This window comes from Telmatherina bonti (assembly GCF_933228915.1).
Source record: "Telmatherina bonti genome assembly, chromosome: 8".
NCBI classification, from domain to species: domain Eukaryota; kingdom Metazoa; phylum Chordata; class Actinopteri; order Atheriniformes; family Telmatherinidae; genus Telmatherina; species Telmatherina bonti.
In genome coordinates, this window is record NC_136626.1 from 34594636 (window position 1) to 34608421 (window position 13786).

At 43.9% G+C, this 13786-nt stretch overlaps 2 protein-coding genes across 2 annotated transcripts in view; both read right to left on the reverse strand.

Annotated features, from left to right (window-relative positions):
- sned1 (sushi, nidogen and EGF-like domains 1) overlaps positions 1-9607 on the reverse strand; it is a 47876-nt gene extending 38269 nt beyond the window's left edge. The window contains exon 1 of the mRNA XM_079245311.1: positions 9118-9607. Within this exon, the coding sequence (XP_079101437.1) occupies positions 9118-9336 (219 nt within the window). The 5' untranslated portion in view covers positions 9337-9607. The remainder of the gene's footprint in view (positions 1-9117) is intronic.
- A 1067-nt stretch (positions 9608-10674) lies between these two features.
- Positions 10675-13786, reverse strand: part of crocc2 (ciliary rootlet coiled-coil, rootletin family member 2) — a gene marked incomplete at both ends in the record, with an annotated part of 66841 nt that continues 63729 nt past the window's right edge. The window contains 5 exons of the mRNA XM_079245725.1: positions 10675-10758; positions 10842-11021; positions 12496-12606; positions 13115-13306; positions 13381-13530. Of these exons, the coding sequence (XP_079101851.1) occupies positions 10675-10758; positions 10842-11021; positions 12496-12606; positions 13115-13306; positions 13381-13530 (717 nt within the window). The remainder of the gene's footprint in view (positions 10759-10841; positions 11022-12495; positions 12607-13114; positions 13307-13380; positions 13531-13786) is intronic.

Here is a 13786-nt window from a genome sequence, read left to right on the forward strand (position 1 = left end):
TGCTCATGCACCTGCAAAGTCATCACACCAGGAAGAGTGTTGGCAGTCGTGAAATCCACAGATCCACTGCCACAGAACGGTACAGTAACCAAATAAATGCATCTATCTTCTCTTTGTATACAGATTCACTCATTTATTTTGCCTGAACGGACACATCTACAATCTGAAAGTCTGATTTTCATGATTTTTTGCACATTTTATAAATCTTAATTTAGTTTAAACAGACAACAGTCTGCCTCACACATCAGTAAACAGTTATTTACTCATAAAGCAGTAATCAATCCATTCAGAAACATTGCTGTCTAACTGGCAAATATCCACTGAATATATTTATCTTCTCTTTGGTTTTCAATCTAAGCAGAACTATCTGACTCCTTGTGAAATCTTTTTGATTAATACTTCTTAAAATGGCCATGTAGAGGGGAAAAAGGCTCTGAGGAACTAAAAGGACTTCTAAACTGGGGTACGTTTCCAAGAAACCTTTAGTTTCCTAATGATACCCCTTTTCCATTAATATCAGCTTGTCTCAGCTTAACTCGCCTCGACTCGGTTTGTAGGGTTTTCCACTTTGTACCGTTTACCGGTACTTTTTTTGTAACTTCTCAGCCCAGATTCTAAGCGAGCTGAGTCGGGTTGTGTGTGACGTCGCCAGACTGCATGACGCTATTGGTCAGGGGTTCAGTCAATCAGGGGTCAGGGTCAGGGAGTGACTCCAACGCGCAAGTTGTTTACATTATGTGACAAGCAATGGTGCAACAAAAGTCTGTTCCGTGGTCCAACACTGAGGTGGAGACATTTCTTTGCTTGGTTGCTGAGGAAAGGATACAGAGGGAACTAGATGGAATGACACGAAATGAAAAAATCTATCAAGAACTTTCCGACCCAATGTCTACGACTAGCAAAGGAGTTTTCAGCAGTGTCAAGAGAAGCTGAAAAAGCTCAAAGTGACTATTGGCAGGTCAAGGACCACGATGGTCGGAGTGGATCAAACAGCTGAGACTGGAAGTCGTTCCAACAAATGGATACGATGTACGGTCAGCGACCGGAGAGCCGCAGACCAAGTAGCAGATTGCCTTTTGGTCCTGTTTTGTCACAGAGCTTGTCGTGCACAACGCTGACGTCACAGTGGTTTCACACAAACCCCGCCCCTTTTAGAACAGGTACTAAATTGTAATGGAAAAGAAACCGGACCGAACTGAGACGAGTTGTGGCGAGTTAAGTTGAGACAAGCTGATACTAATGGAAAAAAGCCATTATCATCCTTTAAAAATACTGACATCTGTCCCTGTACCAGTACTGAAGGCTGTTAATCTGATGTTAGCATGAAGCTATGTAGCATTGCTAATAAATTATAGCTATATGCTAGCACTAGATAGTTTTCAGCTAATGTGGTGAAACCAGGTGATGTTTAGTGTTCAGTGGGTGTATTTAGGGACTAAACATGAACAGAGTTTATCAAGATTTTAAAATGGAGCTGAAAATAAACTATAAAAAGGCTGAAAAAGTACGTCAGTATCCTTGTGACTTACTGTAGCGCTCAGTAAGCTAGCTCAATAAAAGGCTAGCAAGCTGCTAGTTGGCTTTAAAGTAGCTACAGCTTGAAAATGTCAATGGAATATATCCTGTAATCAGTCTGGTTTTCTAGAGGAAGATATAAGAATGAAGATAAAATGGGATGTTTCTGACTTTTTTTTTAAGAAGAAGGGCACAGATCAGGCCGAGGCAGATTGCAGACCCAGTATCCAGTCTATCACAACCAGAACTGATCCCCTACGACCACATCAAGCACCTCATCCTGCACACCAGTAAAAACAACCTAACTTTCTATGGACCTCTTTTGACTTAGTTGCAAATATTTCCACTTGATGATCCATACTGACAGACCAGACAGACCACCATTATCACAGCAACGGGAGTGTGTGTTAAACATAAGAACAAACCATTTCAAGTAAAAAAAAACATTACACTACTTCAAATGCAAGTTAGGAGCCCAACAAATCTCTTGTATTGCTGAATACTACATAGTGAGATACACAAAGCTGTGGAATACAGTAAGATATAGTGAGTATGCATGGTATAAACTTGGGATGTTTTAGGGGTTTAGGTTTTATTTACAAGTAAAGTTGTGAAGAAATATCAGTAAAATATGTTACATGTTGCACTCTGACATAACAAATTGATGATAAAATGTTTTAGAAAGAGTCCCCCCACCCTGAATTCAGCAGTATTCAAACAGGACACCAAACAAAACAAATCTGAAGAAGCAATCTGCTAAAGCAGAGTGGAGAGGAAGGTTTTACAGACAAATGAGTTGAATCCCCATGAAAAGCTTTCATTCATGCATTGTCTTGGTTTATTATTAGCATGAGAAGATTCTGCCCGTCCCGGCTGGCACCGGTCCTGTTTGTCCCAAACTCTGCTGTCTGTGAACCCACTTTCTGCATTCAGGCCGAGTGGCATGTGACAGTGACAAAGCAACGTCAGATGGTTGAGCTCCGCGCCACGCATACATGAAAACCATAATTTGAAGGACTTTGCTGTAAAAACAGTAGAGGAAGTTTTGTTTGGCACAGCACGAGGGCCCAGTTAATTGCCCGACCACAGCCTTCCCCTCTGAATCAGCGTGATGTGGTGAGAATGTGGTCGACGTGGGGAGAAAGACGGCCGACTGCAGGGGCAGGGCCCGGGGGTCAGCCTGAGCGCCATTTGATACTGGTAGAAAAACAAGAATGAGGGCATGAGGCTAGATCAATGGGAGGATGTACATGAAATACAAACCTCACACACACACATGCCCAATAATAGGCGAGCTGTGGTGGCAGCGGTCTGCAAGTCACCAGAATTAGTGTAGAAAACCATGAACACTAAATAACATCTATATTCCAACCCTGGGCTGTGTTTATTTGCCTAATCTGATCTCTTGTAGCATCTGGAATTGTTTAAACAAGTCTATTTCCTTCATGTAAGGAGGCTACTTTGACTTGGAAATAACCTGAGAAACTGAAAATGAACTTGGAACCTTTTGCTTCCTCACTTTCATGAATTCCCACCAAGCTGTATATGACATCCACTGAGGGGTGGATCTGTATCACACTTATGTGAGAGAGTGAATGGGTTCAGAGCAGCCTCGTGTTGTGCTGCAACATGACCAAGGTCAGAATCACAGGGGAGAGAAGTGTCGTCAGTCCACCCTGCAAGAAGCATCCGTCTTCCTGCATTTCCTCTTCTCACTTTCAGCGGTGCCACTTCGCCGTGCAACACCCTTGTTATGTGTTTTTTGGGGAATTCTCCGCCGGATATATCCAGGATTTTGCTTGGGTGGTTTTCTTTTGAGTCTTGAAATTTATGGAGTAAAATAAACTTTCTTCAGGCCTCAGTCAAGCCAAAGCAAAGCCCTACATGAAAAGAGTGCCCACGGATCAGCTCAGGAAAACATTAGTTTTCCTTGTCAAAAGTGGAAGTTTCACAGTTACAAACTTGTCCAATTATTTGACAAGACCAAAGGAAGTGACTACAGTCTACGGTCTGTGCACTTGGCCAGCGCCTCCTCAGCTCTGGCTCACCTTAAACTAGAAAGTTTTAAACTAGAGCAATAAATCCTGTCTGTAAATGTGTGGAATAACTTGAATACAGCTTCCACTGCACAAAACCCTGGCCCGCGAATGTTTCACCACCTCCGATCAGAATTTCTGTCACTGTTAATAACTAAATGAGAAAACAATTAGTAGATTTTGAAAATGATCCCTTTCCTTTATGTTCCCTTTACATACGCAGATGTGCCGGTTTCAAGAGTTGTCCGATGTTCCTGCCAACAGACTCACATGCATCCTTTAGGTTAGAAAGTTGCTACACCCACCGGAGGGCAGCGCAGAATCCACAGTTCACACAGTTCTGACTTCCATTTCAGACAACAGCAAACATGGCGATGTCGACAGAGATCATCATTCATTCATTAACCGAACCGCATAGTCCGATTAAGAGTCGCGAGGAAGCTGGAGCCTATCCCAGCAGTCTTTGGGTGAAAGGCAGGGTACACCCTGGACAGCTCGCCAGTCCATCGCAGGGTATGCAGGAGATCATGATAACGTAAAAAATAGACACATAAAAACGGCAACAGTGTGTAAACCCAACAACTTGGGTTAGGCCACAGACATTAATTGTGACTTCTCTTGTTGTTATTCTCGCTGGTTGCACCCAAGCGGCGACCTCCTGCGGTTAAAAGTGACGCTGATGCAGAAGTGCATAAAGTGCAGTTCCCCCCTCATCCACTAGGGGCTGCAAAACAGGGCAAGTCCCCATAGACTCCCATGTTAAAAAGACCAACTTCACAGCAGAAATAAACATGTTTACAGCCTGGTTCAAAAATCCATTTTAGGTTTAATAGGTCAGGTTTACCTTCATGACAACTGTGGGGGGAGTGAATTTTTTTCTAACTCGCCCGTTTAAAAGTAATTTAATCTCGAAATTCAGCATATTTAGGGGCGTGTCCTTTTGATTGACAAGTACCCAATCTCCCATTTCAAGTCAGAAGAACACAGAACGACCACGGTTTTTAGCCGGTTAACAACATGCTTAGCTTTAGCCCGTTTACCTCCATTAGCTGGTTAGTTCCTGTTATCTTCGGGTTAGCTCGGTTAGCTCTTAGCTACAGGCAGCTCGGAGTTCGCTCGATGTCAATCATCCACCATGATGCTCACAACCCCCCCTCTTAGCTCCACCTCTTTGCCCATATTTGTATTTTCTGGGCGAGACGACATGCATGCCCCTGCCAAGATGCCGATGGTAGGAACCGCCCACCAAGCTTCAATTCAGCCCTTCAGAAACCTACGGGTGACATCACTGAGGCTCCGCCCATCTTTTTTTGTACAGTCTGTGGTTGTACCTCAGCCATACTGCTCGCTACGTAGGCGTAGTCTGGCATGGCAGAATGGTGTGCTCCATATATTCAGTACAGAGCGACTCAGTCTGGAGTCCATCCCCTTCACGGCGATTCACGTTGGTCTTAAATGAACCGGCTACTCTTGGTTGATCTGAGGAGACTCTTGTCTCTTAACTTGCGTCATCATGTATTCTTCAATACACTGAAGATGGCGCATGGACGTAGCGGGAGTTCGTTTCTTCTAGCAAGTCATTGCAAAATGTTACTTTCTGACTTACGAGTCGGTTAAGAAAGCAACAGCGAGTTGCCAATAACGTAGTAGACCATGTAGACTCAGGTTTTTACAGCAAAAACGAAACAGGTCTTTTACGTCTTCTGTACTTCACGCCATGTTTATTTTCTTCAGGTAAAAACAAAAGTACATGACTCCAGTTGAAATATTTTGAACAATGGGAAAATGTGTTCAAACTTTCGACTGGTAGTGCATGTTTTATAGAAAACAACATCTTTGGTACCTGATTATTTCCTGTTTGGTGCAGCAACTTTCCAGTTTCCACAAATAAAAAGCATATTGTCTGGGATTGAAGCCCCTGTTCAAAACCACAACCTGTTATTTTTACACTAAAAGAAAACTTCCAGACTTTACGCTCCACCAGGAAAACCATCTCCTGCTTGTAGTTTTATGTTTGAAAAACACACTTGAAAGTGATATCAGTCCTTCCATCTAACTCTGTTGGAGATGAAAAGAAATTTCCCAAAGTCATTTCTCATTTTTTACTCCAAGACTTGAGGCTTTTAGACAGATTTGGCTTCTCTGTGGAGGATAAACTGATGCTCAGTCACACCTTTCCTCCCATACATGTGTGTATAAAAGCAGCCATGCTGAGAACAGAGCACTGATGCTTACATGGCGAGTGAAAAGTGTCGTCGCTCCTCAGAGCTCCACATGTGTAATCCATAACGAGGGAAGTTACACTGGAGCTTGCTCTTGGTTGGACTTTTACCAAACATAGTTTAGTTTTCCTGACATGTCTTATTTTCAATTACAGTTTTTCCATTGCTCATTATTAAAGAGCTTTCCTCACATTTGCTTTAACACTTTTGTGCTTTCCTATTGACCCTTGATGTACTTGTCCTTGTACCTCACGCTGACCGCCTGGAAGAACAGCTAACTGCATGTTTATAAGCTCTTCATTAGATGCTTTGCAGATACATCTGTGTTCTGTTAAAGTGATTGGTAATTTCTCAGATAAAGCAGCTGGACCAGTCCAGGGGGAAGACCCCTGCCATGCTATCTGAGGCGTGGGAGGAGGGGAGGCAGGGCTGGAGGAGGAGGAGGAGGAGGAGGAGGAGGAGGAGAGATCCCAGCAACACGGGAAAACTCCCAGATACAAACCATAACAGAGGGACAGCCTGGTTACCATGAGGCACAAATAGGACTGGAAGTTGGGAAAGACCCAAGTTTTTTTTAGATCTAATTTTTCTGCCTCCTGTCTGAACTAACAAACACAAAATACATGAAGCATATCCTCACAACTACATGAGATGTATTTATTATCCTGCTCTATAAAGAAAGCTGGGACATGTGAGATTCCTCCAGAAGAGTCGGGATCAAGATGTGTGTTACTGAAAAGTCAGCTGGAACACAGTAGAACATGAGGAACTGTGCACAGAGACTGAGCTGGTTTCTAGGTGTTACACAGGTCATCATCAACACTGACTGATGATGATGATGATGATGATGATGAAGGCACCTCAGTCAATAGTCAGAGGCACGAGAATCCAGAGATGGACGCCACATTCACCTTAGAAACACCATGAGGCTGTAAAGCTCAAGCTATTTTAAATACTTCACTAGAAAACCTCCTTCATCTCCATGGAAACCAGCCGGACCTTCATCTCCATGGAAACCAGCAGGACCTTCATCTCCATGGAAACCAGCAGGAGCTTCATGATTCATTTCAAATAAAGTCAGAGTCATAGGAGACACATTAGCAGAATTTTTGTTTAAAGCTGGAATAAAAACAGTAAAAGTAAGACATAACTTGTGATTCTGGCTCTTGGCTTCCAGAGTTTTTTATCCCACCATGATGAGAAGGACACCTTTGTAACCAGCAGAGTCTCTGCTTTCATATAGTTTGTCTGTGAGTTCTAACTGGTTTATCTTACATTCCCACAGAATTGAAGCTCATTGGGCGGTTTCCATCATTATCATCTTGGCAGCGTCTTGCGTGCCGTCAAAATTCACCCCCAAAAAATAGGGGGCAAAAAAGTAGAGCTGAGAGGGGGGCTGTGAGCGTGGGGATGGTATGATTGACATTTATCAAACTCCCACCTGCCTGTAGCTAAGAGCTAACCCAGAGCTAACAGGAGCTAAAGGGAGCTAACCGGCTAAAGGACAGGAAAGCTAAGCAGACTAGAAAGTGTGCTACGCTCCATTCTTGCAGCTGGATATCGGTACCTGTCAATCAAAAGGACACACCCTAAATTATGCCAAATTTTGAGATGAAATTGCTTCTAAACAAATAAGTTATAAAAAAAAATTCACTCCCCCCACATTTGTCATGAAGGCAAACCTGACCTATTAAACCTAAAATGGATTTTTGTACCAGGCTGAAAACATGTTTATTTCTGCTGTGAAGTTGTTAACATGGGAGTCTATGAGGATTTGCTTTTGGAGCCCCTAGTGGATGAGGGGGGAACTGGAGTTTTTGACACTTCCACATTGGCTTTACTTTTAGCCGCCGGAGGTTGCCGCTTGGTTCAAATGTCTTCCTTACTGCATGTATCTCATTCTGCCTGCAGCACAGGGAACTCCCGCCAAGAAGAAGCTCAGTGACATTACAGGTCACTGTAACCAAGAGCTGAGTAACTGTGACAGACCTTCAACCCACCGCTGCGTTTGTTGATGGCAACTGCTGGAAATAAGACATTTTGTTTCAGAGAGGGGGGGATTAAAGGTTTTAATCTGATGTGAAAGCTTTACAGACTCAAAACGCATCAGTAACTATAACAAAGTCAGACGGCACCCACACAGCGTCTACAATCCGTTTGGGTCTACAGCTTCCATGTGGCGGCAGCTCCTGGGAGGAATTATTGATACAAATTTACCCCTTAGTGCTGGGTGAAACATTACCTGTTCAAAGCAACTCTCTGGCTGCAAACATCACCCTGTGGCCAGCTCGCTTCACAGCAGATGTTTTAAGGATTCAGGTGAGGCATTTAAAGCCAGCTTGAGCCTGCCAGTGATCTGCCACACTCAATGAGATGCAGAGCGAGCTGCAGGATATCGCATCGCTTCCAACACAGCGCATATCAGAATGAGCAGCACCTTCATGATAATAATTCAGTCTGAGATCAACAAGTCAAGCAACTTGTCTTATCTTGTCTAATTAGACTACTGGGTATCAGTATTATATCCAAGAGAAGAGATGGAATTTATTGCAGAACCTGTGAGGAGCATACTGTGGTGTGCACGCAGTTCTGACTTGCAGAAGAATGCTCAAACTCTCCAGTTATAAACACCGCCGGTGTCTTTACTCCGCCTGCGCTGCAGCAGACTAGTAGATATTTCTCCATTCGGAGACTGATCTCATCCTCCGATGCTAGGATTAGAAAGACAACCTTTGACCTTGCCCGTTGTTGCCATGGTTCCTCAGCCTCCCCTGCCCATGGCACGAGTGGGGAAGAAGCGGGCAGGGGCTTCGGGTGAGGAAGGGGAGACCTCGGAGAGTGAGTGCGGATGCATAACCGCAACAGGTGGTGTTGATTTAAGTGAGTTCTGCCTTTCCATGCGCTGGAACTGAACCCAATACATGACGGAGGCAGATCAAAGAGTCTTTCACCGCTGTGCGTGAAAATCCTTGTCAAACCATTCAGCTTCCTCCCATGAGCGCCGTTTCTCTCCGTTCGGCTCACATATTTTCTTCACACTCCTGCTTCTTGAGAAAAAAAAAAAAAAAAAAAAAAGCTCCCAGATGCTGCTGCAGCAGTAAGAACACAAACTGTCATTTCCTTAAACAGCTCTTTGTTCTGATGGTAGTTTATCTCTCACCCCCCCATGTGGACTCAGAGAGCAGGAAGGGCAGATGTGAAGTGCAGACAGAGACGTGGACGGTTACCATGAGGGGAAAACATGATGTTGTACTACTCAGCAAAGTATGCAGGAGTACATGAACATAAACAAACTCTCACCTTACAGACATTAAGACGCAAAACACACACTCAGCTGTACTCACATAGAGTCCCGTGTGCTTGTCTCCAAAGAAAGGGAATGCAACAGAAATCTGGTGGAGTCCAGAGCCTCCGTCGTCCTGAGCAACGGTCTGGGAGTCCCCCTGGTCCGGGCCGAAGGGGTAGAAGTCCTCCAAGGGCACAGCGGGTTCCACCCTGGGCAGCAGGTTCAGGGAGATCAGGGTGCAGAAGCAGGACAGCAGGGCTTGCAGCACCAGCACCATGGCCTCAGCCACCCAGGGATGGAGCTGACAGCAGGCACTGCGGAAGGGAGGGAGGAGCGCACTAACACACACCTCAGGCAACAAGTGCAGAGCAGAACAGGACAAGACCGTACGTTCCTCCTCTGAGCCGGAGTCCTCCCCTGACTGCTCCCTGCTTCTGCCTCTCCTCACTGAACTGGGCTTCTACTGTGAGACGGGGGAATACTGTAGATTCTTTGCATTCTGCTTGCTGCCGGGCACTGCATGAGCTGCTCTCCGTCTCACTGAAATGAAACGAGGGGAGGAATGAAAGAGGGGGAGCAGCGTGATTCAGCTGAGATGTTTTTTTTTTTTCTTCAAACAATCCAGTGACTTGGTCCCTGATGGTCAGCTTAGAAATATCCTCAATAAAAGCTCTATTCTGCTTGCCAAAGGAGTTCTTTCAGCTTTGGCCCCACCTCCCCCACAGGGATTCACTACCTTGCATAATTAGCTCCTTCCAGCCAATAGCAAGACGGAGGCCGGTAACAGGATAACCACTGGGCGGATCTATGATAATCAAAGAGCTGCTTTAAAGAAACTCTGACAAGTTCCCCCCACCGCTGCACCTCGCCAGTGAAACTCCCTCTATGCACCGTTACGCTGTGAGAAAACATGGATGTGATATACTGTACAGCAACGATGGTTGCAGGAGCTGAAATGAAACATGGAAAATAAAAGAAATGATCCATAAAAAGCAGATATACGAGTCTGCAGCTGTTCCTTTAATAAAAACAAAACAGAACAGAGAACATCTCTTACCTGTGAAAGCGAATCCACACAGACCTGCAACGACTGGAACAGAGCTGGTTCACACACAACAGCGACTTCATGAATGTTTTATTAACCACAGCTATATTATCACACAGTTATACACTCAGTGTTATTATAAATGATTAGAAATGTTGTCACTGTCAAGACGAATCATGATAAAACTCAATGAATATCTGCATATATAGTAATCAGGAAACACAAGACAAAGTTAGGACATGATCAATATGACTAATGAGTCTAAGAAACGTTAAATCACGAGAAGCAAAGCAGCAGAATCAGACAGAAATAACAGCGAGCTGCAGGAAATCCTAAAAACAATTTGGCACATCCAGCTCATTTACAAACAAAACCCTCATTGTTTGTTGTTGTGGAGTTTTCCAGCAGATTAATCTAATCCTTCGTGCACATGTGCGTGGCGGTGCGAACGCTCTTGGAGTGCGTTTGTGTGCTTCCAAAGTGAGGATGTAGCTTGAAACATACGGTTTACTGGGAAGCTGCCAGCAGAGCAGCAAAGTCAGAAGACAGATGTGCCACATTCTACACTGCCTACACACCAGGCTGCAGCATCTGATTGAAATAGGTCTGCCGTCTTCTGGTCTCCTGATCAAGCTGCTCCTTCAGAGTCTGCACCTATTAAACACAGAGAAGTAACACGATGTAGACACGTTTAAAAAAAGAAGACGTAGAGAGATCTACGGTTGGGCTTGTGAAACCTGCTCCTCCAGGCATTTGACCCGCTGACGATGAGCCCTCTCCCTGCTCTCCAGAGCCCATTCTGCTTGGAGCTGACCGTCCCTGAGAAGACCCGTCTCCAGATCCAACTCATGCTGATGACGGGCAGTCACCTCCAGGAGGCGCTGAGCGTGAGACTGCTCCAACTGGGAGATCTGAGCCTGAACACAGGTAGTTTAGGTAAACATGAATGAACACAGAGTATAAAAAAGTCATGCATTTCTCCAGAACACGCCCCACAGCTGAAGGAAAGCACATAGAACATAAATATCTTGATTCTAAACAAGTCATTCGGATAGACTCGTAACAGAACAACAGGAACTTTCTCTTAGACACTAGCGATGTTTTAACTTTGCTGCCAAAAGCAGCTTCTGGTGGTCGATTACAGTGATGTTCTTTATATTCACGCCCCTTCTGCATCGCTTAAGGTGGGGTATTCAGCTCAGGTCACCATCCTGCAGCTTTTATTGAAATTAAGGAACCACCGTGCAGAACTTCTTAGGCTGTTGGATCCATTTAAAGTACGCCAGGTGTATCGGAGCAGGGATGCAGGGAAAAGGACAGCGGAGCACTGGTGCCTTGTGCTTCATTCTGAATGCTAAATCCTTCACCCTCTCTGTGTTTTAAGTGAAGGATCTGGTCTGACATCATCAGATTACTGCAGATGCTCCAGATGTTTTTATCTACAAAGCCATACAGGTGCTTCTCTCTGGCTATTTGAATCGCCTCCTGTTCACTTTTCTAGAGGGCGCAGCCTGCAATCCTGCACCTTCTGTTGTTCTCGGTCACTCAGGCTTTTACTGAATTTAGGAAGCAGCGTTTTGTTATCATGCACCTTGTTCCAGTTGCCTGACCTCGTCTCCTGAGAGATTTGAAACATTTGTTTCAGTCTGAAAAAAGCTGCTTAATTTGAGTTGTGTACTTTTATTTACTTTATGTATTATTGGCTTGTTGGGTTTGTTAGTTTTGTGTTGTATTGTACTATTGTGAGTCTTGTTGCTGCCCTCTTGGCCAGGGCTCCCTTGTAAAAGAGATGTTAATGTCAACGGGACTCACCTGGTTAATAAAGGTTAAATAAAAAGAAAAAAGGAAAAAGTTCAGGATATTTCTATGACGTTGTGTGGAGTGGTTGAGCTTTAAGAAGACACGGAAGACACTGGCTCTGAGTTTGGAGGCTCAGATTCACACAAAATTTTCTTCTTATAATATAATATAATATAATATAATATAATATAATATAATATAATATAATATAATATAATATAATATAATATAATATAATATAATATAATATAATATAATATACTGGGATGAACTGGCGAGCTGTCCAGGGTGTACCCTGCCTGTTGCCCAGAGATAGGCTGGGATAGGCTCCAGCTTCCCCGCGGCCCTGAATTGGAATAAGCGGTTCGGAAAATGAATGAATGAATAATATAATATAATATAATATAACATAACATAACATAACATAACATAACATAACATAACATAACATAACATAACATAACATAACATAACATAACATAACATAACATAACATAACATAACATAATATAATATAATATAACATAATATAATATAATATAATATAATATTAAAGTTAAAGTTTTGTCCATGCATCCTGCAACCTCTCACCTGCAGAGTCTGCAGCAGGTCCTGCTTTTCAGCCAGTTCCTGCTCCAACTGCACTCTCTCTCTGGAAACAGATGCAGCCTCCTCCTCCTTCCTCAACCTCTCCATCTCCACCTGACAGCAGCACGAGGGTGACATAACGTGAACGACTTTACCATGATGGTTCTGGGCTTGTGTGCTTTCCTGTAATGTGTGTAGCAGAGACCAAGCAGAGTCTCATGGTTCTCACCGCCCAGTAACACGTCTCCATCACTTTAGGACCACTTTGCACAGCATAGAAAATGAAGGATACAATAAAAGAGCAAATTATTTAAATCCTTTCCTGTAACGACTCAGTTATGTGTCTTAATGGCTCGGCAGCTGTGTGTCAGGACGTGGCAGCAAGGCTCTGACCAGCACGAACTGGATAATACTTCAGAGCTGGCTGGTTTAATGCACTGGTTTCCAGCAGTTGTAGAACTGACTGTAAGATATGTTAATTACACGTGAAGCCAGTTGTGGTTTGGCTCTCTTATTAAATTCAGTGTTTCACCTCATATTCAGCACATTTTGTGTTTTCTTCCAGCTCCACTGACCAAACTTTTCGGCAGTGAAGCGCAGCTCTACAGGTAAGTCGTCTCACCTTCTCCAGTGTCTTTCTAAGAGCAGATTTGTCTTTACTGAGACGAGTCAGGGCTTTTTCCATCTCTGATCTCTCTTTCTGCAGCTTCTGCATGGAGCTCTGCAAAGTGCTGAGATTTCCTCGCAGTCCTTCCTTCTCTCTCTGCAGCTGCTGGGAAGCTTCCAGTTCAGCTTCTTGCTTTTGCTTCAGGCTCTGAGTTAAAAAAAAAACTCAGACACTGGAAACTCAACATTTGCACCATCATTTACTCCAACACTGGGACTCACCTGCTTCAGTGTCTTGTTTTGCTTCTCCACATCAGAAAGCCTCAGCTCCCAGTCCTCTCTAGCTTTGTGGATGTTCTGGGTCTGCTCTGTCAGTGTGTGGTTCAGGCTCTTACTCTCTGAGAGGGCATCTCGTGTTTGATCCAGGCGCTCCTGTAGCAACACAAGGAAAAGCACCAAGCTTTCATCCAAACATTGTGATTTTCCGCTTCACATTTCTAACAGATTTTTCAGTTTACAGTGACCATAAAACTCCCAGCACACAGCAGTTCTCCTTCACACACACCTACAACAACACACACACATCTTCAGGTTGTTTTACTAAACGTATTTCATTCTCATCCAAGACTGGAGGAGTTTTTACTGAATTCTACTCTGTATCCATGTTAAACCCGTTTTTATGTTTACC